Raw genomic sequence first — 23,344 nt, 5'->3', positions numbered from 1 at the left:
TGTCGGCGCCATAGTCTCATTGGATCAACCTCATAGATCTTTGCGGCGCGTCGGAGAGTTAATTTTCGGTCATTTTTAAGGGCACGAAGTGCGAGAATAACATTAGCTTCACTATTGAATTCAGGCATATTGGGTGGTGAAGAAACAGTTGACGACGTAGACATGTTGTAGGTTGAGGGATTTTTGTAACACTCACGTGTTTGTAACACTCGCTTATCATGGACGTTAGCCCTTTTATCATCCATCGTAACTATCCCTAGTAATTTACATAATAAGAATCGGCGTCTCACTACTAACAATCTCCGTCCACCGCCTTGTTCCCTGCATACTCCAAATCGTCCCCAGCGCCTTGACCGCCACAGGAATACTTCCAAAATTCGTAACATTGTACAAGTCCGCCAATCTCCCCGCAAAGAACTCCCTATGCTCCGGTAGAATACTCTCCGCCGCAGCAATAAAGTACGTCCACACAAGGGCGTGCGCTCCTTTCGTTGTGCTGTCGAGGTTCAGGACTTTGAGGCGCAATTGCTCGACGAGATGGATGGACTCGTCGTCGCTGAGGGAAGATTCCGCGCGGCGACGGTAGATGCTGCACGCGTCGAAGATGGCAGAGCGGATGGTCTCCATGTTGGTGAAGTGTTCGGATTGCGGGGGAAGTTCGGGGTAGGCCATGAAGTCGAGATAGGCTTCGGGGCCGGTCAGAACTTGGAGGCCTTTGGACTCGTTGGCTAGAGGGACGCCAAAGAGTTGGAACCTAACATCAGTCAGTGACTACTTCAGACAAAAGTTAGCAGGAAAGCTTACATCTTGATCTGCTGAAGAAAAAAGTCCTTTAGGCTAGGAGGGAGCATTGATATCCAGTCTGGACATTGTGTGAGGCAGTTGAGCATCTCCAGAAGATATGTGTAGTTGTCGGCGCCGGTGATTGTTTCGCCAACCAAAAGTACCAAGATTGTTGCGAGGATGTATGGGTTGAAGAGTTGCTCAGGGCTAAGTTGAAGTGAATCCCGTCGTAGCTTCTGGACAATAGCTTGGTGACCTGCTTCGGCGATGCGTTGTAACCTGGGATCCCTTTGCCCTAGGTGAAACGCCGAGACGACTGATACAGCTTGTGCAAGATTTTCATCTTGGTGGGCGAGCGGCAGAATGACGTCTCTGTATCCGTTGCTGAATGAGAATGAGTCTAGTACAACCATGTGCCCGGCAATGATCTCAGAGACTAGGTGCGTTAGAGCGGTGACTCAAAAGAGGAGATGGAACTTACAATGACTGAACAACCTCCTTGTCTGGACGTTCGAAGCTTCATTCAGTGCTGGATGTATCGTAACACCATATCGATACGGCACAACGACACCACCAAATTCAGAAGCCGAGTCATCCGACGACGGCGACGTAGCATCATCGGAAGACGCCGAGTCAGGAGGATTCGACGAAGTCGGACTATCAGAAGCAGCCCGCCCCTTGGTCTTCCTCGCCCTCTCCTTTCTCACCCTCTGCGCAGAGTCGACCCATCTCAAACTCTTCCCAGATTGAGTCTCCGCCTGCGTCGATGACGAGATGAAAGTCAAAGCCAAAGGCTTCCCAGTGCCAGGTGCGGAGTCAACAGCCATGTGGCTGCTGTACCTACACCTCAGGCCCTGCCCGGAGCAGGAGATGCCTTTTTTCTGACACTTGAGACATTCGGGCTCTGTCTTGTCGCACCTAAGACGTCTCTTGCAGCACTCGTAACAGCCTAAGATTCAACTGTCAGCCCTACATCATTATTATCCGCAAAGAGTGGATTTTCGAGACGCACCGTTGTTCCTCTTAGCAAGTGACATCTGGAAGCCAAGAACCTAGTTGAGGAACAGGGACCCTCTCTCTCTCTCGGTGTCTTGCCTGTTTAGGGGAGGGCCGTATTCTCTTACTTATACTCAACGTTTTCTGCGAGGTACAAGGTTGATTATGATGGTTTACGAGAGCCCGGTATGTGAGATACGCGTCTGCGTGCTGGGGAATACGCACGGGACATGACAATGATGGATAGAGTTTCATGCTTGACGCTATTGATTGGCGAATTGTCGGAGCTTCTAGATCAGGGTCTAGACAGAACTAGCGGCCATCCCGGGCCACACCGAAAAGTGACGGACTTTGGGGGATATGAATCGGAGTAGGGTAGACTAGACTACGGGGTAGTGACAAATGTCACCGACAGAAGCCATGGCGTGAAGTGATGACAATTACTGTGCTAATGTTGTTTTTTATTATCTATTTTGGGACATATTACCGACAGTTTGGTTACTGATTACGAACTAATTGAAGCTCACGAGGTTCTCTCACGAAATAGGTATCTAATCAAGGGAGGCTCATAAACAAGCTTCAAGAAACGCCACAGCGCCCTCCAAGGAACAAGACTAGAACCCAAATCGAAGGGTCTCCTTTTCTCACATGGGAAAGAAAATAGGCGAAGGGTGAAAAAAGAAAGACTAGCAAAATATCTCACTGTGAGACACGTCATGGCTGACAACTCTACCAGGAAATGGGAACTGGCTTGCAGCCACAATATCTCAGCCGCACCGTCAGACTAAACTCATCATGGCGATCACGAACCTTGATGTCCAATTGAAGGGATCGCCTTTGCCGAAAAGATCTCGACGGGAGGGGATCACGATCCCGGAAGCTCTCCCGGGGAGTGACATGCCGCGGATATCTTCAAGCGAAACGTGGGCCTGGGGAGCTAAAGCTGTCTGGGGAAAGGCATGGGGGGAGGGGGGATAAGGATTTTCGCATAATTAAATGCCACAAGTCCCGTCGGTTAAATTTCTCGGTATCTAATAAAGTGATAGTCTGCGTTTAGTTACTTGTCAAAGCGAAATGTCTCGGTGCAATTCTAAACTCTGTTTTCAGCAGTGGCCAACTCACAGCGGCCGGTTCCGACGATCCCCAATCGAGGTAGGTTTGCTGTCCTCGAAGCTATCATCAACCCCGCGGGGTATTTGTGCTAGTATTTATGCCAAGGCCCATGATTTACATAAACGTGATAAGAAGCCCACTACCCATTCGTAGATGTTCAAAACAGCCATCCCCCTTATCTGCTTATCTGCTTATCGCTCTTCGGTTCGGTTGATCAGTTACCGAGAAGGGCAGGCTATCACGAGAATTTTCACTGCAGATCCATAATTTATCATGTTATTCCCGGTTTTTATTCTGGAGCGGTATCGGGGGCTCGTCACGTTAGATTTTCTGACCGTAACATGACTGTAGCAAGCTACTTAAGATTGCGATACCGCAGTTCCTCACCGTGAATTCGATGTTTTGAAAATTATTTGTCTCGATTGAGTGAAAATGGCTGAAAAAACACCCCAAACTGATGCTTCTAATGCTGAAATTATGTTGTGAGTTCTCAATGCCTTTGCTAAGTGAAAAATTGCTAATGAGAGAAGCAAACCAATCAATACGCTACGTCGTGAACCGACGAGGTCAGAGATGCAGGATCTCGAAATCATTGCCTCAGCTGGCGCATCTTTCCGACCCGGCGACATTCCCCCTCCGCCAGACGGCGGCATCGAAGCATGGACACAAGTCGCAATGGGATGGATCGTCATCTTCGCAACATGGGGCTACGTCAACTCATTCGGAAGTTTTCAAGCACACTACACCTCCACACTCCCCCAGTCACCATTTCAAATCTCATGGATCGGTTCGATCCAAGTATGGTTCACCTTCTTTGGGAGTGCATTCTCTGGAAGGTTGCTAGATGCTGGATTCTGGATACCCACGTTCCTTGTTGGTGCGGGACTGCAGCTCATTGGGATTTTCATGATGAGCTTGTCGACTTCTTACTGGCATCTTATGATCACGCAGGGTGTTGTCACTGGTATTGGCGGGGGTATTATCTTTGCGCCGTCGTTGGCTTTGGTGGCGACGTACTTTGAGAAAAGGAGAGGTATTGCGATTGGACTTGTCACTACAGGTAATTCTCTCGGCGGTACTGTTTATCCTCTTGTCGTTCGGGCGCTTCTTCCTAGCATCGGTATGCCCTGGACGGCGAGGGTGTTGGGATTCATTAATTTGGCTGGATTTATACTCGTGGCTATTTTCATGAGACCAAGACTTCCGCCTCGACAGACTGGACCTATTATCGACTGGAGTGCGTTCAAGGACACCCTTTATGTGTCATATGTCGGGGGCTTATTCTTCTTTGTGTGGTCGGTGTATTATACTTTCTACTACGTGAGTTTCCCGATCAATCCCTTTCATAGTCTTACTGACAATCTTCGAGCTTGCTTCGTTTGGCCAGCAAGAAGTCGGAATGTCCTTTGCCGATTCATCCCTCATAACCACAATAATCAACGCCGTCGGTCTCCCAACCCGAGTCCTAATCCCCGTCCTCGCCGACAGAATCGGCCCATTGAACACAATCGCCCCAGCAGCTCTTTGCGTTGCTATAGTCGCATATACATGGGTTGCAGTCCACGACGTCGCAGGCGTTTACGTCTTCTCCATCTTCTACGGCATCGCATCTGGCGCTTTTCAAAGTCTTATGCCCACTGGAGTCGCTAGTATCACAAAGAGGCTTGATACCATTGGTACGAGAATGGGCATGTGTTTTAGCCTTGTTTCTTTTGCGGGTTTGTCTGGCCCGCCTATTGGTGGTTTGCTGCAAGATAAAAGTCTTACTGGGGCTCATATCTGGGCTGCGCTTTCGAGTACACTCTGCGCGGTGCTGTTGGTGCTCGCGAGAGTGTTGAAGGTTGGTTGGAAGGTAAACACTAGATGTTAGACTAAGTTCTGTGTGGCGGTTATTACTCAGGCTCGGGTCTAGTGTTGGACAAAAACAAATAGATACTCTCAATAATTTAGTAAGACTAATACTTAATCGAAATCATAGAACTTCCACCCCGCCTTGAAGTCCCTCGTAAGCTCGTCGTTCAAAATCAATGCCTTGACCATCTCAATCGGCAGCCCACCAGTCTTCAAAATAGCATCATGATATTCCTTCTGCGTCATCTTCCCACTATCAACAGCCATCTCCCTCAACTTCCAAAGCTGAAGCGCCCCGAGCATATATCCAGCTTGATAAAGCGGCGAATAAGTCCCCTCAACAGATCGTCTGACCTCACCTTCAGCCGTACTCCTCTCGTGGTTGATCCTCTCAACAAGCAAGTCAACAGCCTCTTGAGCCGTCATCTCTCCCAAGTGAAACTTCAGCGAGAAAATAATTCTCAAACAGCGATGCATACGCCACCAAAGTGCGCCGATCCTATTCTCAGGAGATTTATGGAAATCATCCCGTGCATAGAACAGAAATTCCCAGTACAATGCCCAGCCTTCGACGAAGAAGGGTGTATCGAATATTTTTTTTCTATGGGAGTTGTACCGATCTGCCATGTACAGCTGTAATCTGTGACCAGGGAACATCTCGTGGAAAGCTGTCGCATGAGCGAAATGCTTATTATTCCCACGCATTACCATGAGTTTAAGATCATGCTCCATTGATGAAACGGGGTAGGAGACTTGAATAACTGGACCTCCAAGGAAGAAGGGCGAAACTTTCTGTTGCTCTGCACTGATCATCGTCATGCGCCATGTTGAGTTTGCTAACGGGGGAATGGTGACGAGATCGCGCTCTGTGACGAAGAGACTTCCTTCAACGACCAAGTCGCGAACGAGTTCCGTTTGCTTTCCGGGCTCGACATAGTCATTTTTGACGTGTTCGAGGGCTTTCTTCCATTCCTTCCCGTAGCCGAGAGCTTCGGATTGCTTGATCATTTCTTTTTCACACCATGCGAATTCTTGATTTCCAATCTTGATGAGTTTTTCGGGTGTATAGGGAATCATCTCGGCTTCAAGTTCGACTTCCAGTCCTTTACGTCCAATCGGCTCGCCAACAATAGCATCTTCACCACCCTTTTGGTTCATACCAGCCAGCTTTGTCTGGACAACGTCGAGATAGCTCGTCAGCGACGTATTCGCCGCCTGCCAAGGTGTTGTCACCCAGAAGTCAAATAAAGGATCATATGTTGAGTAAAACGCGAACCACTCGCCCAAAAGATCAAGAAGATTGGTGATGGCTTTACTCGCAAGATATCCTGTCGTTTCGGTAACATTGAAACCACCGTCTTGAACTTTGGTCTGTACTTTGGCGATGGACTTGGTGATGTTGTTTAGCAAACCAGCTGTTTCTTTGGCCTTCATCGGATCGACATCCTGACGCGCCTCGAGCATCCCAATAAGATCATCCGAAAAGGGCAGCAGAGGATCATATTTTTCCTTAGAGGCTTTCTGAAGATCGAGATTGTTGAGTTGACGAGTATGGTATGTGTTGAGCATGATATAGTCGACTTTGCCTTCTTGATCGAGATGCTCAAAGTCAATTTCGCTAAGAAGATCTTGCTCGCTTTTATGGTATGTCGTCAAGGCTTGGTACCTGCGCGGGGCCATATCAATGTTGTAGAACTCGTCGAGTTCACCGAGATCTGCCCATGTGCGAATAACATGGTCTGTCATGGACAGGTTGAAAGAGTCTCCTGCGATGGCGAATGAGCCCCATTGGCTGCCAAAGTGACTTCCTGCTAATGCCATCTTTGTAAGTAGCATCAGTGTATGGTAGATGCCGAAGGTGCTAGAGAGGCAAAGGACAAATGCAAGCAGCCACAAACAAATCATTTGAGAGAGGGGTCTCTGAGTTGACCTTTATACTCCAAATATCAACGTCGTACTACTCATACGTCGGCCATGTAACCCGTTAATATCGGACGTGTGATCCGCGATGTCGATCAGTGCGACGTTTTCAAAGTCTTGTAAGATAAAGCAGGGTTCCCCGCCCGCAGGAAGCTGGGCACTTTTGATACTTCCAGTCATACAAGGATCACGATATACTCTTTTTGGTAGGTAGATAGTGTCCTATACGTCATATTCGAAAGACATATCTCTGTAGTGTTTAAATTAGGAGTCAGTTGTATGCAGAGAAACGTTGCATGATATAGCGGTGGATATTTATTAGGTAGGATTTATGGTTGTTTTAGGGTTTTGTTATCGGGCTGTTCGGGAGGGAGATACGAGATGATTGGTTGGATTGGTTGAGAATACGATGTGAGATCACTGCCGATATTTTAAGTTCGTTACAAAATGATGCATTGAACAATAAATTGAATCAGTAATAATTAACGCCAGTTATTCCTAGAGTCTCAGATTCGGGGCATAGACCGGATGCCACTTTGCCAGGCTCAACATTTGGATTAACAGTTACCACTTCAAAATAGTACTGTTCATCACTTATGCTCATGTTTAGCTTTCTTCTTGGGCCTCATCTCACCCTCGTAGATCTTGAAGAAGTTTTCCGGCTCAGTGGGATGCTCTCCAGTAACATCGTGGAAGGCAGTGGTAGAGATGTAGTTGGTTTTACCCTCCTTCACAAGGCTGTAGTACTCGAGGAGATATTGCTGCTCGGACGGGTCGATGTCAGACTGAGACTTGAGGACTCTTTTTGCTTCCGCACTGGAGACAAGCTGTTAGTAAGAAGAGGTAATGGGACTCGTGGGAAGCATACTGGGAGATGTTTTCGAACTGAAGTTCAGCTCCGAGAGCCTTGCTGGCTGCGGCTGCGAGCTCTTTGCCCGCGCAGAGCATGGGGCCTAACTCAATCAGTCTTGTTGCTTAGATGACCTCGAAAGCACCGACTCACCAGTGACTACCATCATTTGGCCGCGATGACGGTCATCGAAACCATGCTTGCCCTTGCCAGTCAGAACATGAGCAGCGACCTGAGCGACATCCTGCAACATGTTCAGTATACTTTCGGATCAACGTATGAGAAATGCCTTACACCAAGTGCAACCGGCGCAAACTTATGGAATTCGCCAATGGGAAGTGGAAGAATACCCTCTGACTTAGCCTGCTGCGCATATAGCAAAAGGTTCTCAGCATAGAACCCAGCCCTAATTGATTAGCTCTCTCCTTTTAATCATCATCATTGACTCACCGAATAACGCAAGGCGACGTTCCGGTAGAGACATTCGGATCTCCCTTGGCCTCCATAACCAACGCCTCCAAATCAATAAACTCCCTCAACCGCGGCTGCTTTCCCCTCTCAGCATAATCACACCCCGCCGAACTAATAAGCAGCACATTCGGAACATCCGCCTTCTTCGCAGCATGGACAAGCTCCTCACTAATCTCAAGCTTATGCTCATGAGCAGGCGGAACGAGACAGATGGTATCGCACCCGGTGTCTTGTAGAGTTTTGGCCATCACACGAAGACGGCCGGGCTTGTGGGTGACGATCTTGACGCCGAGGTCTCGAAGTTCTTTTGCTTTGGCGGAATCTGGGTGGAGAGTTAGACCGACGACGGAAGAGACTTTACGGGAGAAGTCGCGGTGTTTGAGAATTAGTTCGGCGACGAGAAACCCTGTGTTGCCGTCGACGGCCGTGATGCAGATATTTCGTGACATTATGGAGGGCTTATAGGTTATCGAAATGTTAGGGTGGAATGTTCAGCCTCGGTGAATTTGTGCGAAAATGCAGAAATTAGTGAACTGTGTTTATATATGGCCATGTAACTTATACTCAAGGTTGGCCGTTATATCTGTTGGCTCCCCTCAAGTGATACAACCTTCGTCATTCATCGCAATTGACTCCTGTTATGATGCTATAAGTACGTTTGGCAAAATGCCAAATATGTTAGAGCGGAGAAAAATCTCCGGAAACGCCATCTACGTATCAACGGAGTCATTTCTTGAGATTGAGATATTGATGAGAAGAGGAATCAATACTGACGACAACATTGCGAAATCGCGAGGCAAAGCGCGAGATGCAAACATCAGCTCCCCAGATCAGGCCTAGCTCAACCAAAGGCTCAAGGAGGGCCGTACCTGTTGTATTTCAATGCTACAGTGTAAAAGCCAAAATATGACTACCTCCTACAAATGATGTTCTTGAACTATTCAAATAGCCTAAACTATCAATGATATTACATAACCAGGGACACTCTTTACTTTAAATGTTTCATCAAGAGTTCTCGGATGTTGACGATATCAGAATTGCCTATTTTGGTAATGTCACGTCCTCAGCGGAGCTGGTGGATAAAAACTCCTGCGTTTTAACCTTGTTACAGGCCAGGCGCTGTTTCAGCCAAGAGAAAAGCCATCATCACCTTAATTAGGGGGTTTGTTTCGTCGAGCATATAAATATATAGAAGGCATCCCATGAATTGGCCTTCGCTATTCTCTCATCTATATTCTTTTCAGCATCAGTACCCTCTTCATATACCTTCATATCTTTTCACTCAAGGCCCGGTGCCATTTCTTCTTCCTCCACACACAAAATGCAATTCGCTTTAGTCTCAGTTTTCTTTGCCGTTGGCGTCCTCGCAAAGAATGGGCAAGCATTGACCTGCACCCTCATATTGAGTTCAGCTCTGCTAACACGCGATCACAGTTGTGGCTTTCCCGATGGCCCGGACTGCGTCTCACTGGGCAGGGCAAGCGACGGCCTGGAAGTATTCCGCGATAATGACGGCTGCTGTCTCCTCCCCGCCCGTTGCGGTAACGAAGCCGGCGTTAACTGCCGTCGCGAGAACGAGGGTCCCGATGGTCTGCCGATCAACAAAAGGAGGGCTCAGAAGAACTACATGGCATAAATCAAGCGGTAGTGAGGACGAACAGATGGGTAAATTGTATAATTTGGAAAATTGTGTACTATTATAGTGTCGGGTTTAGCTCAGGTAGCGAGAGTGACACTGAATTATGATTGCGTCGCAGCAAGTGCCATTTTGAAATCTACAGGACACTTTATTGAACAGAAGTATTCACATATCACTACGCTAAATATAGAATATCTAGAGGTGTACCTGGAGATTCTTAGTGGACATTACCCGAGAAATGTTGCAAATGTCAGTGAGGCAAACCTTCGGGCGATTCGCGCCGTTGGTAGCATTTCGTGCTGTACGTGGCACTTTCACAAGTCTTGCACTCAACTAACGTAGTACGAGCGGTAAGCTTAAATTTAGAGCGAGAATGGAGTAAAAGTTTTGCTGGGGATAAGCTTATTGTATCCCAGCTGCATAGTAGCGGTGATATTGGCGAGGATCTTGAGGCACATGTCGTCGGAGAACAGAGTATGCCAAGCCCCCCCTTTCTAAGCTACTTTGTACAGGGTCTATTATAAGGCAAGACACTTATGTATTGGTCTGTAATTTCCCAGACACAAGAATGCAGTTATAGAATCATTATTGATATGAGTTCTGAAAGAAACCATGACAGTGACTATCGGCGTGGGAAGAACTCCCATATCAGGACCACCGATCCCAGAAGGCCAACATTGTAGAGTGTGCATAAACCTCATCCAGTAATAGGCTGCATCAAAATATTGAAAAGCTATAGTGTTGTTGATTAGTCAATGCGCTGACATATGTTGGTAAAGGAAGAGTCTTACCCATTCTTCAAGGTCTGCCTCATTATCACGAAGCTCGGCATACTTCTCGTGCAGGCGCTCTGATTATGTTAGCTAATGAAATCTTCTTGGCAATGGAGAACATACCAGAACTGCGGAACAGAACACGGTCAATCGCAGTGTCACCAGAGAGTGAGTCGAGAAACTGATCAGCATGAGGGTCATTGCCAACTTGGCTGATGAGGAACATGGTTGCTAGTCACCCTCATTAGCATATTCTTTCGTTCGGATCAAGAGCCTCAACTTACATTCCTGGGGATAGTCCTTCTGTTCCAGCCGTCGTCCACACTCCTCAATCGTCTTCTTGAACGTATCAACAGGCTCGGGGCTAGGCTCGCCATCCGTGATAGTGAGAACAAGGAACGGTCTGTCCAACTTGCCATCCTGATCAAGCTTCTTAAATACCAGCGGCTCCAAAACCTTTTTCTTCAAGTTTGTGCCGATGTTGGTACCGCCGCCTGGTTGGAACTGTATACGCGCATCGATCTGATCGGCAGTGAGGTCATTGCCCTGATCATCGCTGTTGATGAAGCGCAGATGAGCACCTGAGTTATCGGGCACAAGACGTGTTGCGATACGGGCCATGCGCTGTACTAGACTTCTCATGGCTTCCATTCTTGTGCTGACGACGTTCCCGTTGGCGTCGAGTATGTTGGCTTGCATTGAGCCACTGTCATCTGTGGAGATTTAGTTACTGCTTCCTTGATTGATAAGGGGATGACGTACCGCAGTAGAAGATTGGCTGGTACAAGGCAAGCTTGACTAGTCCCTTCATCTGCTCTGGGTCATTGAGGTGATTGCTTTTGTCGTCTTTTAACTCGACTGCCTTTTCAGCAACCTTTTGTAGATAATCATTGCCGGGAGCGAAGAATTGCCCGAGGTCACTATCCTCGACATACTTCTCGACTCCTCTTTGGAAATCATCTACGGTAGTAGGGTTATCCAAGTCCTGTAATCCTTTAGAAATTGTCTCGCTGACTAGTTCGTACGGCTTACCTGAGCCAAAGTTTGGTCAGGCGGAGCTTGTCCAATATGGTACAAGTTGGATACCACGCCCTTGACGACACCGTTGATGACTCCACTGTTCACATACGCCAAGATGAACAATACAAAGTTTACCAAAGCATTGATAAGTTCAGGAAGACCTGCTATCTGCTGCCCAGGCGGGGAAACAGCACGCTGAATAGCAGGATTACCTGACTGCTCAGCGAGTAGCTTTGCCGTCTCGCCCTTAGTGTTCGTCACCTGGAGTGAAGCCCCGGAGTCGATGAGCATATTCACAACAACAGGGTCTCTAGCGTGAGTGATGGCCACCATGAGCGGGGTGTCATTATCGACTTCCGGGCTGGTCTCATCGACCTGAGCACCCTTTTCAAGAAGCTTTCTCACGATGTTGACTCTATCACCGTTACCGTTGGCAGCGATGTACAGTGGAGTCATGCCTGGCTTGCTCATAGCTCTGGGAGAGGCATTTTTGTCGAGGAGGAGATTAACGACTGAGAGACGTCCATACTTAGCTGCCACTCCGAGAGCCGTGAAGCCAGTCTTGGGGTCTTGAGCGTTGATATCAACGCGCTGGGCTAGATAGGCGTCTAGCTTGGTGGAAGTCAGGGAGCCCTTTCGGGCGTCGACAAAAATGTCAGTCATGTTGGAATCACAAAGAGGTAGAGGCTTAGTGACGGCAAGAGGGTGGTTTGCAGAGTGGTGCTTCGATAACGAGCTGTCGGAATTGAGATATATGTGATGAGATTTCACAAGGACATTAACCGCCTAGAATACACGGTTTCTCGTCACATGCCAAATTCAGAGCTCTTCGTAGGTTACATGCTTCCTTTGGACCCTTTCGGCAGCGGCATGACCGACTCGCAGCTGAACAAGAGTGACAAGTCAATTTACAATTCAGCTTCGTATAATAACGCCACCAACAAAAGACCCTGCAGAAGCATGTAGCCGAGACTGATAAATGGCATAAAGGTTGGCTCGGCAAATAGTCTCATGATCAATATTCAGTTTGCATTTCAGCTTCGAGATTTACGCCACTGTCACAAAATGATACCCCAACGGGCTGCAGAAGTTGAGATATCTAAATCTAGAGTTGGCCGTCCAATTCCGTTGAAGATTTGCACCAAGGTTCTGTAAGTTGATGGCTGAGGTGACGCGGCTTTTGTTGGGTTGCAATATTGAATGCATCATGCACTGCGACACAACCTCAACGTTTATGCAATGCAGTCATACGAGGACCACAGTATCTGCCAGACAGTGCTTTGCCGCTTTAATGCAATCGTTGTCATTGCTTGGCTTATCATGAAGTTTGTGTTTTCGGCAGTTGCTTAGAATAATCCAGGACATGCAATTGGGTCGCCAACAATCTGCAGATAGTACCCAAACTGCTTGAAGTCCGTCCTTCTGATCTGGTATGATGTATCTACTGAGAATCGTAGGTCTCTGGGAGATGCTTATCATAATCGTGTCTCAATGATGCCCTGATCAAAAGTGATCCCAACCTCGTCTGTTGAGATTATGATTACTCATTCTTTGGGTTATGGAACTTAATGAGTATCTTGGCTATTGACAGCTTCTGTAACTAAGGAGCAGAGGCTTCGGACCCAACAGTCAATCTCACCCGTCTGCCGTTGGACACACATTGCACACAGCAGTTGAGGTTCATATCTTCGAGTTAAATTGAGTATATTGTTATCTGAGCACCCACTAGGGGGTCTGACTAACGAATTGATCCATAGGATCTATGAGTGAATGTAAGTTCAAATGTCACACTACCGAGAAGAAGGAAGGGCGCATCTCAATACGAAGCATGCAGAGTAGCCTGTCCAGCCAACATTACCAACAAGGCGGGCAACGACGAGGACGAGGGCATCCGCAACCACAACTGTAGCAACCGCACATGTAGCCCTGGCCACACCCGCAGCTACAGCCGCGATAGCAGGTGTACGAGCCGCAATAGTTGCCCCAGTTGTTGCTGTAACATCCACCAGACTCAGCTTTAGTGGAGGGCTCAAAGTCTCCATCCCTATTGAATGAACCGACGGTGTCGCGGGAGCCGGTCTTGGTGATGTTGTAGACTGTGTCGCCGACCAAGGCATAGGCCTCGAAATGGCCGCTATCTTTGTCTTTGGCGACGATGATGCTCTTGACGGTCTCGTCGAAAGAGGAGTCAGGAATAGTTTCCTCTGCTTGATGTTAGATTGAGTGACACTCACGAGGATGTTGAACTATACTTACCAGTCCAGTCACCGTTCTCAAAGTCTCGACTGTGAGCATGGATCTCGCCATCGTCTCCGAAAAAGCTCACAACGAGAGCCTCGTCGGTCGAAAAGCCAGCAATCGGAGTTCCAGTTGCCGCGGATCCAGGGATGTCGAAGTCCTCAGTCCATGTATCGGTGTCCTTATCGTGCTTGACGGTCTTGATAGTACCATCATGTGCCTGAAACAGAACCAGGTTCATGCTTGGAAGTCCTGCGATAGTGATGTAGCTTTCATCATGGACAGTGACATCACCAAGGCCTTCGAGCTCGGCCTCATCCCACTCCTCAGAATCCTCATCATACTCACTGGCCTTGATAAGGCCATCATCGTTGATGTATACAGCGAAGGTCTGTTAGTCACATATTAGCATTGTACGGCTTGTAGTTTGTTCGGTTCAGTACTTACCCGGTCTTTGGCTACGGCGTAAGCTGCGGTTGATTGCTCCCTCAGCCCACTGGCAACCATACGCTGGTCCTTGAGCTCGTCGCCATCATAGACCTTCTCGATCAGACGACGGCCCTGGACTTCGAGGAAACTAAGATCACCGGTGGGGAGGGTGTTGTGGCTCGCAGCGCGAAGGGCACGAGCGATAGTTCTGATTTCGCCGCTCATGATGGACTGTCGAGGCTCAGGAGGTTTGGTGATATGAATGATGTGATAGAGGGGACAGAGAACTCAATTGCTATGCTGTAGTATGATATCGCGGCATTGTCTTCTAATTTATGGCGTCGAAAAAGACCATCGTCATGGCTCGTTGTCTCAGAACCACGCCGCTTTAATTGCAAGCTACTGTGCAAAGATTTTGACTATCATAAAGGCCATCCAATTACATAGCCAGGATGGTGTCCTGGCCTCAGACATTATGTGTGCTTTGGCCTCCATGCTGCGAGCTGACATCACCGTACCTTTCAGCTCTCCGCATTCGTGTACTCCCTGCATATCTTGACCTTGGAACACACAGTACGCGTATTCTCTTCGAATACCGTCTTGATAACGGTGGTGTTGCGTTTACTTATGCGACGTTGCACAAAGTCTGATGTTGTCGGCTGATACCGTTCTTAGCATGCAGCTGTCCTGAAGAGAGAAATTGGCATGCAAAAGGGCTGGCTGAGCAAACCAAAGTCCCGTATAATTGGCGAATGGGTGAGGTGACCTCCATTTCGGCTTATTTGTTGGGTTATAGCCGGTACGGCACGGCCCTCGCCTGAGAGGTTGTAGTGCTTCTGTGAGAGACTAAATGCGGGAAGTGATCGGCAACTTGTCAGAGCTGAGCTCACTAGGTGCATGCCCAATGGAGGAGGTTGCTGATCTGACAGGAGAGGACGTGCTGCTTCCAATAAACTTCCGGATCTGGTAGATGATCAGCGACATCGTGAAGCTGAGTCCACTTGTGATCAACGCAATCTCGAGCGGGGCGTTGCCAATGATAGAATTGCAGATGTGCCCAGCGCTGAAGTAGCCATTGGTCACAAGTCAAGAACCAGCTACCTGGCACCGTAGTCAGATTAACGGACTGATAGATCCTCGATTTGCCTGTTGCTTCTCTCCAGTCAAGACAAGACAAGATGGTATCATCGTTGGTTCCCCAGAACCTCTGGCACCGAGATCGTCGAGGCGGAGATGTTGGTAGAGAGCGAGAGAAAGACCCCGTTCGTTATGGTCTTAATTCTATCAGCGACTCTGTTATCGGCCAAGCAGTTGCGAAGCTAAGATTTACCAAAGATGGGGCCGGCAAGTATCCCAAGAATTCCAGTGCTTGTTCAAACCCTAACACGATCCTTCGTTGCAGAGAAAGGTGGCAATGGCTTCTTTGTCAATATCCCTGGCCAGGACCAAGCTATCATCTTCACAGCAGGTCATAACCTTATGGATGAAAACGGCAAAAGAACCCAAAACCTTCGAGCCTGGTGGTCTGATCTAGGGGAGCAACACAAAGGGGTGGAGATTCTTGACAAAGATACACGGGTCAGCAAAGTCTTTTCGACCAAGCCCAACGAAGAATCTGCCATTGATGACTTTGGTATCATTATGATCCCAAAGACCAACAATCCTACCCCTCCCAAGACAGCATTTGGATTCGCTCTAAGACTTGCTGAGGAGGAGAGACTAGAAGGTATTTGCAACATCTCCAGTTATTTGACCACCGCCAAGCCTGGCGAGCCGCCTACACGCAGTACAGGACGCTTCGTTAATCCTATACTGAAACAGCATCAGCTTGAGTATCTGACGTATACTGAGGCTGGCGTGAGTGGCTCCGTGGTCTGGACTGGATATAATGGAACTCCTGTAGCAGTGGCCATCCAGTAAGTAGCCTTGTTATGACAATTAGATCTCCTACTGACGGAATCAGTAACTATGGTCCCAAACGAAAGAGTCCCAAGTATGGAAGTCGTGGCTCACGTATAGACATGAAGATGATGCGAGAGATCATGGAATGGACTGGCGTTTACAAAAGGGCTGTCGCCATTATAGCCCAACCAGCCAACAGAAAACAGCCAGCTCCCTCACTGCCCCTCTGCATGGCCTGGTCCGAACAAGACAAAGTTCTCCGCGTCCACGTCCAAGATGACACTGAACCCACCGCAGAAGAAGCAACATTCCAAGCCCTCCCAGTCTTCTCCGCCGCAATGCTCCCCCGAAAAGAACCAAAGGAGGAAATCGGCTTCGCACAGATTGACAAGAGACCCAAAGCTGCAGAGGACGCGATGCGCTGGGTGTCGTGGAACTTTGACTGGAACAGCGTTAGTTTCGCTAGTGCCCTGAGTAGAGCACGGCTAGTCAAGTGGGATGTGAAGGGGCCGTGGGCCGGAAAGATGGCTGGGATGACGTTCAGTTGGGGTGATGCGATGCGAGAGGTTGTGTTTCGGGTTGATGATGAGGTTGTCAAGAAGTGGGAGCTTAATCTACCTGACACGGAGTACACCGGTATTGCGTATCAGGATAAATCAGATTCAAAGTTCGAGGTATGTTGACACTTTTTTTGTCCTTCTGTTGCAGTCCTTGAGACTATACTAACTGGCGTCGACTGCAGAATGCTTACAAGAAGTTTATCATGAAAGATGTTTAGGTCATCGAGGAGCTTCATGTCGATTTGAATGTTAGTTTGTTTTTATGCTTATACTGAAACTGTCTCCTATCTTACTCGCTAGTTCATTATTATCAAGACTATAGTTTGTGCAAGAATGTCCCAGATCCAATCTTCTGACAAGGCCACCGATGCTTCTACACGTGCTAATAAAATCTCACTAACCGCTTAGCGTTGCAACCTCAGAAGAATAAATACTACTCACGTAGCCTCAATAGGCTAAAGCAAAAATTGCGAAACGTCTCAATGTTACATAGAGAATATGTCCACCCACTTTTGCTATCTCCCATCAGGTGTCGAAGGTGTGCTTACTATGATTGGACTGCTTACCTACCACTAAGCCCAGCCAGGCTACTAGTACCTTCTCATAGGGAGCGATTGGCTCAAAGGGCTCTACAATTGACCGACTATTCCCCGATTTCATTGTATTTCACTGTTGATTAGAACGCAGGCTAGGCAGGGGATGTCAAAAAGACCCTGGGTCGCCCTATAAGGCTACTAGCACCTCCTCTTCTGATCCTAGGAATCGAGGCTCTTTTTACCCCTCTTCTGTGCCCTCTGATCTGCGTTCCACATCACAACTCATAATTATGGCGCAATACTATTCGGATGAGCTTGATACCGAGTCCTTTCGCCTGGCGACTATCTCGTCGGGCATCCATCCAGACACAAAATCTCAAGTCCCCAGTGTCAGCCTCACGAAGCATCTCCTCTTCGGTGCTTTAGACCTCGCCTACAATGCGCTGTCTTACACTTGGGGCTTACCGCGAGACAGCCCCCCACCTACCGATAAGCTTACCAATACAACGATTCTTCTGAATGGGCTCTTATTCGAGGTCCAGGAGAACCTTTATGATGCTCTTGTTGAATTGCAGGTCTCGTGCTCAGAGACTCCCATCTGGATAGACGCGCTCTGCATCAACCAGTCCAACCCCAACGAGCGATCTCCACAAGTATCCGTCATGAACCAGATCTACGGAAAGGCAAACCGCGTTATTGTCTGGCTTGGGAGTACCTTCACCGAGCTGGAGACTGGACTCAGAGCAGTCGAGAGACTCGGTGCTGCGTCTGTTCCTGAGACGCTTCGTATGATGCGGACGCAGACCTGGGATTTCAGCTCTGACTTATCAGCGATGCCGCAGCGCTATGGTATGGACCCTATTGACCAAGAAGAAGCTGTTGGATTGGTCGCGCTTTATATGAGTAATTGGTTTACCCGTATCTGGATCATCCAAGAGGTTTCCCTCACCAGCGATGTGGTCATTCTATGTAATGGAAGATTCACGTGCTTTGACTACGTGGGTTACACGGCGACGTTTCTGCACTATAGCGGGCTTTTCCAATCTGTAGTGGACCTGGTTCCTAAGGACAGACCTGGTATTCACCTTCGTGGCGGTATCAATATCTTCCATGCCGAGAGGATCCAATTACTTCGTGAGTGGTGTAAGGGCAAGAAAAGTGCGTGGACTGGTGTCCTTGCTATGCTTGATCTGGACGCTGGCCTTGGAAAGCATCATGCAAATCCCGCGGCGATGGTTCCCCTACGCGTGCTATTCTCAACCTTTGGAATGAAGGCGACAGATCCTCGGGATACCGTCTACGGGTGGAATGGTATCTTGAAGCATATGGCAGCTCAAGAGGGCGTGTCTCTGCCGTTGGTGTTCGAGCCAGATTACAATATCGAAATCAAAGACTTGCTGCGAATCATCGCCTGCAACATCATCGAGACGACTGATTCTCTTGTCTACCTCAGCCTAGTCAAGGACCCCAGCGTGCGGAAAACACCAGGCCTTCCATCTTGGGTCCCTGACTATCCACCGGTTCTATACAACAGTGTCCATGGGCCAAACTTTAGATCTCTTGGAACTCTCAATTCTTCGAAACACATTCCCCACTCTCCCAATAAGTATCCATTCACCATCACTGGAAAGGTCCTTAACGTCTTTGGCTTTCGCCTCGGCACAGTTCAGAAGATAGGCGAGACTTTTCTTGAATGCCTTCAAGGCCGTCTCAGTATGCTTGGCGACATTCTTCTTACTATGGATAAGACCTATACATATACAAACCAACAGGCAGACGAGGTTCTTTGGAGAACTATGATCTGGGATACTGACTTTACAAATAGGCCCTCGAAGCTCATTCGACTGGAGGACTTCCAGAGGGCCATTGCGCATAATTTTGTACGTGCACTACAGTATGTGTTCAAAGAAGCGGGGTCAGCCTCTGCTGGCCATGCTCTGGTCCTCCAATCAATAAGTGACATGGCCTACCTGGACGAAATAGCTGCCAAATTCCCTGACAGTATATTTCCCAGCACAAGGCTCGTCAGATCCCTTTGTGCCAGCTTGGACACTATACCTCAAGATAGTGATGGCTGCGATGAGGAGGAGCTCCAGAAACTTATGGAACCACTGTCAAAACATGCTATGCCGCCTGGTAATATCATGGCGTCGACATGGATTAACCGCAGAGCCATCCTCACTGACACGGGGTATTTGGGCATGGGACATGAATCGACTCAAGCCGGGGATGAGGTTTGGATTATCTCCGGGTCCCCTGCTCCGCTGATTTTGAGAAGATCGGGAGAGAGACATGATTATTATCTCATTGGAGAGGCATACGTACACGGCGCTATGCAGGGAGAGGCTATTACTGATGAAGTTACTTGGGAGAAGATTAAGATAGTCTGAAGCTTTCAGAGAAATATAGAGCGTCGCAAGCATCATATTTGTTGTACTCGACGATTTCTAGCAGTGGATCTTGATAGCCACGATCGGAATATCGGCAGCTCATTCTCATTACCTTGCCTAATCCTTGATCTCATTCTTGTGAAAGACATCTACATGAATGTCAGTATCCCATTTGGCACAGAAAAAATCTACTTACCAGGTACTTCTGGCATCCAAGTCTCTCTATACTTGCAGAAGAACTCTCCTTTAGGAGGGAACTTTTCTCGTTCATCAAAGGTACCCCAAATGATGTATCGGAACTTGTCAGCGGCTTGTTCCTATCATCAAGTCAGTCCATGCATTCGCGCAGGTCCAACAGTGGCCTTACACCGTATTCACATATGAAAACACCGCAATTGTCACAAAACTCTCGGACTACCCCGTTCTCCTGCTTGAATGTCTTGGGCTTGCCTTGGTCGTAGCTGAAACCATCAAGTGCGACCTAGGTATGATCAGCTATAGGTTACTTGAGTTAAGAGAAGTAGATATACTTTCGTAGTAAGACCGAAGTTTGTTCCAAATGCCCTTTTGCAACTTCCACAATGACAAAGTGAAGTTCGTGCGTCATCGGGTGAGTCCAATGACACGCTGTATTTGACGTTGCCACAAACGCATTTTCCGGTATAGCTGGGCATGGTAGCGGATGCAGGAAGATGTGGTCTAGTTGATTGACAAATCAGAGATAAAGCGTGGCTGAAAGAAATATACACAATAGTGAGGATTTTGACTACAAAGGTGTTGTTTAAGATGTGGCTGGTATAGAAATATTTATTACCTTCGTGAGGTCACTCAGCGCGCATCATACACAGTCTTGACGTCAGAGTTGGTATGACGCTGATACACGCATGTCTTACTTTGATACGACATTAATCCCATTTTATTCCTCCATATTCCTCCGAGAGCGACAATATACTCATAGATAGCATAGATATCTCGTATTGATTCCATCTATCCAATGAAGATTCCACGCCTTTATCCATAGAAATGACTACCGGGTAAGTCTTTGGTCCCGGAGCCAACACCATCGGGACTGAGCATCCCATGAGAAGTAATACGGCTCAATATTATGCCCTGGGCGATCAGTAATATTTGTGTATTGCCCAATTGAGTATCATAATGAGCAGGCGTGATATAAAAATTGGTAGTCGGACAATAGTAAAGACCGAGATAACCTCACGGGTCAGCAAGTAAGCACAAAAGCGGGGCCGTCTCGGGATTTAGAAAAGCCCGACACATTCCTCTGATACGAAAAGTCTCGACGCCCAACTCAACACCTGCATATTAAGTCCACCTTCTTCTCCCATCGGGAATCTGAGTTTTATACGAAAAACCGTATTCCTCGGGTTTCCAAAGTCCCGAAGCCACCATGTCCACCCCAGACTCATCAAAACCCAAGCCCCATCGGGTCCTCGCCTGCGTTCTCTGCCAACAACGAAAGGTCAAATGCGACCGCACGTTTCCCTGCTCAAACTGCGTCAAACATGGGGTTCAGTGCGTCCCAGCTACTCAGCCCCGACAACGAAGACGGCGCTTTCCTGAGCGTGAGTTGTTAGATAGGCTGAGGAGGTACGAGGCGTTGATGAAGCAGAATAATGTCAAATTTGATCCGCTGCATGATGATCATGGGTCTGAGAAGAGTTCGCCGAATGATTATCACTCCGACAGAGATGAGGAGGCGTTGCAGGGCAGGGCTGAGGGTGTAGCTGAGGTTAAGTGAGTTAAAGTCCTCAATGAATCGGTGAGTTTGAGCTGACGAGTATAGGAACATTTGGCATGCAATGCGCCAAGGGGTAATAAGATCACAACAATTCCGCATCATAAACATTACTGACCCCGGTTTAGTATCGAGACCCTAACGACAGCTTCTTCGAGACAGCCATCAGCCACGCCCAAGATCAATCCTACAACAATGATGAACACATGCTTTTCGGCTCCCGTCAAACAGCCGTCGAGCTCTATACTCTCCACCCAGAACCCGCTCAACTCTTTAGGCTCTGGCAGGTATACCTTGACAATGTTAACCCTCTCCTGAAAGTCACACATACACCTACCCTCCAAGGTCGCATTGTCGAAGCTGCGTCGAATCTCAAAGAGGTGCCTCCAACTCTTGAAGCTCTCATGTTTGGTATCTACTGTATGGCTATACTCAGTCTTACTCCTGAGGAATGTCAGACCATGTTCAAACAGACCAAGGAGGAGCTCTCTACGAGGTTTCAATTCGGTTGTCAGCAGGCGTTGTTAAACAGCAACTTCCTCCGTACGGGTAGTCGAGAGTGCTTGACTGCATTATTCCTCTATCTCGTAAGCCATTTGCCCCACGCAGTCTTACAAACCCGCTAAATGATCCAGGTCTCCATTCGCTCAGCCAGCCACCCAAAGTCCATCTCATCCATGCTTGCCGTCGCAATGCGCATCGCTCAACGAATGGGTCTCCAAAGCGAAAACATTAACGCTAGAAGCAGCGTTCTAGAAGCAGAAATGCGTAGACGACTCTGGTGGTCGCTTGTCCTCTTCGACTCCCGAGTAAGCGCCTTGGGAGATCATAAACCTACGAGTCTAGCCCCAGGGTGGGACTGCGCTTTGCCCATGAACGTCAGCGACTCTGAGCTTCGGGAAGAAACAAAAAATGCGCCAAAGGTCCAAGAACAAGCTACCGAAGCTATTTTTGCTGTTGTGAGAAGTGAGCTTGGGGATTATACTCGGAATAGTCCGTTTTATCTTGCGTTTACGAACCCTCTTATGAAGCCTCTGGCCAAGAAGCTTCCCGAAGGTGGAGATATTGCTTTAGAAAGAATGGTCGAGGAGAAGTACCTCAAGTTCTGTGATGTTGACAACCGTCTTCACTACATGACGCTGTGGACGGTGAGGGCTAGTATCGCAACATGCCGCTTAATGAACGACTTCCTCGTCTATCTCGAATCATCAGCTACATACAACCAAGCAAACCACGAAGCAGCAGTCTCCTACGCCATTAATTGGCTAGAATGCGACGAAAAACTATCAAGTTCACCTCTAACGAAAGGCTTTCGATGGTTTCTACAACTTTACTTCCCTCTTCCAGCCTACATAAGAATCATCCAGCACTTGAAAACCCAGCCGTTTAGCAGCATTGCGGAACGGGGATGGAAAGTCATGAAGGACAATTATGAAGCTCGGTCTCAGGGAGCATCTGTCGACAGATGGCACCCAATCTTCAAGCCATTTGCGAATATTGTTCTGGGTGCCTGGGACACGGTTAAAAAGGCCTATGAACAAGCAGAAAGGGAGATAGAGACACCAGAGCTGGTAGACGTTATTAACCAAAAGATCGCGGATATGTCGTTGCAAGGAAATGAGCCAACCGAACCTCAAGCTCAGGATAATGCTGGGATGGAAATGGATGGTGTTCAGCTTCAGATGCCGTTTGGGTTTGGTGACCCAGGCATGTTCTTCAACATGGGTGGACAACCTGGGTTTGACCCCGTTACTTCGGCACCATATATGGCGGGTAGTTCGCCGTTGACGGTGAATATGAATCAGCTTAACTGGAGCTCGATGAACTGGGGAATGCCTGGGATGGGTGAGAGTGGGAATTGGTAGCGGCATATGGTGGAATAAGAAATATTGAACGGAGGTGCTGATGACAGATGTGACGTGAGAACGAGTTATTGAGGTATTTCACCCTGACGGAGGTGAATGGGCAGAATTCGGTATCCTAATATGTAACAAGTTATTACCTAGCCTCCCACACTGTTTGGAGATTTCACAATCATTAAACCGATTAGAAATACCCGGTAGGAGAATTATCTTCTTTTTACTTAGGTAGAGCTCAATAAAGTATAGTTAAATTTCAGA

At 48.0% G+C, this 23,344-nt stretch overlaps 11 protein-coding genes across 11 annotated transcripts; 5 read left to right on the top strand and 6 right to left on the bottom strand.

Annotated features, from left to right (window-relative positions):
* Positions 1-264: 264 nt before the first annotated feature.
* FMAN_01805 (uncharacterized protein) lies at positions 265-1,820 on the bottom strand (the record flags this gene model as incomplete). Its single annotated transcript, XM_041823122.1, has 4 exons — positions 265-754; positions 805-1,219; positions 1,265-1,732; positions 1,796-1,820. 4 exons carry the CDS (start codon positions 1,818-1,820, stop codon positions 265-267), a joined length of 1,398 nt encoding a protein of 465 aa, XP_041677152.1.
* Positions 1,821-3,324: 1,504 nt separating this feature from the next.
* FMAN_01804 (uncharacterized protein) lies at positions 3,325-4,762 on the top strand (the record flags this gene model as incomplete). Its single annotated transcript, XM_041823111.1, has 3 exons — positions 3,325-3,374; positions 3,423-4,212; positions 4,262-4,762. The coding sequence occupies 3 exons, from the start codon at positions 3,325-3,327 to the stop codon at positions 4,760-4,762; spliced, it is 1,341 nt and encodes a 446-aa protein (XP_041677151.1).
* A 92-nt stretch (positions 4,763-4,854) lies between these two features.
* Positions 4,855-6,564, bottom strand: FMAN_01803 (uncharacterized protein; the record flags this gene model as incomplete). The annotated part of the gene is made up of 1 exon (XM_041823100.1): positions 4,855-6,564. The coding sequence occupies one exon, from the start codon at positions 6,562-6,564 to the stop codon at positions 4,855-4,857; it is 1,710 nt and encodes a 569-aa protein (XP_041677150.1).
* A 689-nt stretch (positions 6,565-7,253) lies between these two features.
* On the bottom strand, positions 7,254-8,433 carry FMAN_01802 (uncharacterized protein; the record flags this gene model as incomplete). Its single annotated transcript, XM_041823089.1, has 5 exons — positions 7,254-7,479; positions 7,532-7,616; positions 7,667-7,757; positions 7,808-7,919; positions 7,964-8,433. The coding sequence occupies 5 exons, from the start codon at positions 8,431-8,433 to the stop codon at positions 7,254-7,256; spliced, it is 984 nt and encodes a 327-aa protein (XP_041677149.1).
* An 872-nt stretch (positions 8,434-9,305) lies between these two features.
* Positions 9,306-9,620, top strand: FMAN_01801 (uncharacterized protein; the record flags this gene model as incomplete). Its single annotated transcript, XM_041823078.1, has 1 exon — positions 9,306-9,620. The coding sequence occupies one exon, from the start codon at positions 9,306-9,308 to the stop codon at positions 9,618-9,620; it is 315 nt and encodes a 104-aa protein (XP_041677148.1).
* A 700-nt stretch (positions 9,621-10,320) lies between these two features.
* On the bottom strand, positions 10,321-12,079 carry FMAN_01800 (uncharacterized protein; the record flags this gene model as incomplete). The annotated part of the gene is made up of 6 exons (XM_041823067.1): positions 10,321-10,356; positions 10,415-10,473; positions 10,520-10,627; positions 10,681-11,109; positions 11,159-11,381; positions 11,429-12,079. The coding sequence occupies 6 exons, from the start codon at positions 12,077-12,079 to the stop codon at positions 10,321-10,323; spliced, it is 1,506 nt and encodes a 501-aa protein (XP_041677147.1).
* Positions 12,080-13,270: 1,191 nt separating this feature from the next.
* FMAN_01799 (uncharacterized protein) lies at positions 13,271-14,308 on the bottom strand (the record flags this gene model as incomplete). The annotated part of the gene is made up of 3 exons (XM_041823056.1): positions 13,271-13,620; positions 13,673-14,045; positions 14,102-14,308. The coding sequence occupies 3 exons, from the start codon at positions 14,306-14,308 to the stop codon at positions 13,271-13,273; spliced, it is 930 nt and encodes a 309-aa protein (XP_041677146.1).
* Positions 14,309-15,261: 953 nt separating this feature from the next.
* FMAN_01798 (uncharacterized protein) lies at positions 15,262-16,763 on the top strand (the record flags this gene model as incomplete). The annotated part of the gene is made up of 4 exons (XM_041823045.1): positions 15,262-15,427; positions 15,486-15,999; positions 16,047-16,659; positions 16,728-16,763. The coding sequence occupies 4 exons, from the start codon at positions 15,262-15,264 to the stop codon at positions 16,761-16,763; spliced, it is 1,329 nt and encodes a 442-aa protein (XP_041677145.1).
* Positions 16,764-17,371: 608 nt separating this feature from the next.
* Positions 17,372-19,471, top strand: FMAN_16027 (uncharacterized protein; the record flags this gene model as incomplete). The annotated part of the gene is made up of 1 exon (XM_041823033.1): positions 17,372-19,471. The coding sequence occupies one exon, from the start codon at positions 17,372-17,374 to the stop codon at positions 19,469-19,471; it is 2,100 nt and encodes a 699-aa protein (XP_041677144.1).
* Positions 19,472-19,588: 117 nt separating this feature from the next.
* Positions 19,589-20,145, bottom strand: FMAN_01797 (uncharacterized protein; the record flags this gene model as incomplete). Its single annotated transcript, XM_041823022.1, has 4 exons — positions 19,589-19,620; positions 19,668-19,788; positions 19,839-19,952; positions 20,002-20,145. The coding sequence occupies 4 exons, from the start codon at positions 20,143-20,145 to the stop codon at positions 19,589-19,591; spliced, it is 411 nt and encodes a 136-aa protein (XP_041677143.1).
* Positions 20,146-20,876: 731 nt separating this feature from the next.
* Positions 20,877-23,089, top strand: FMAN_01796 (uncharacterized protein; the record flags this gene model as incomplete). Its single annotated transcript, XM_041823011.1, has 4 exons — positions 20,877-21,223; positions 21,273-21,300; positions 21,353-21,811; positions 21,860-23,089. 4 exons carry the CDS (start codon positions 20,877-20,879, stop codon positions 23,087-23,089), a joined length of 2,064 nt encoding a protein of 687 aa, XP_041677142.1.
* Positions 23,090-23,344: the final 255 nt, after the last annotated feature.

The sequence above is a fragment of the Fusarium mangiferae genome, assembly GCF_900044065.1.
Source record: "Fusarium mangiferae strain MRC7560 genome assembly, contig: FMAN_scaffold001, whole genome shotgun sequence".
Taxonomy (NCBI): Eukaryota; Fungi; Ascomycota; class Sordariomycetes; order Hypocreales; family Nectriaceae; genus Fusarium; species Fusarium mangiferae.
The sequence above is the reverse complement of the archived record's forward strand: the minus strand, read 5'-3'. Positions and strand labels throughout refer to the sequence as shown.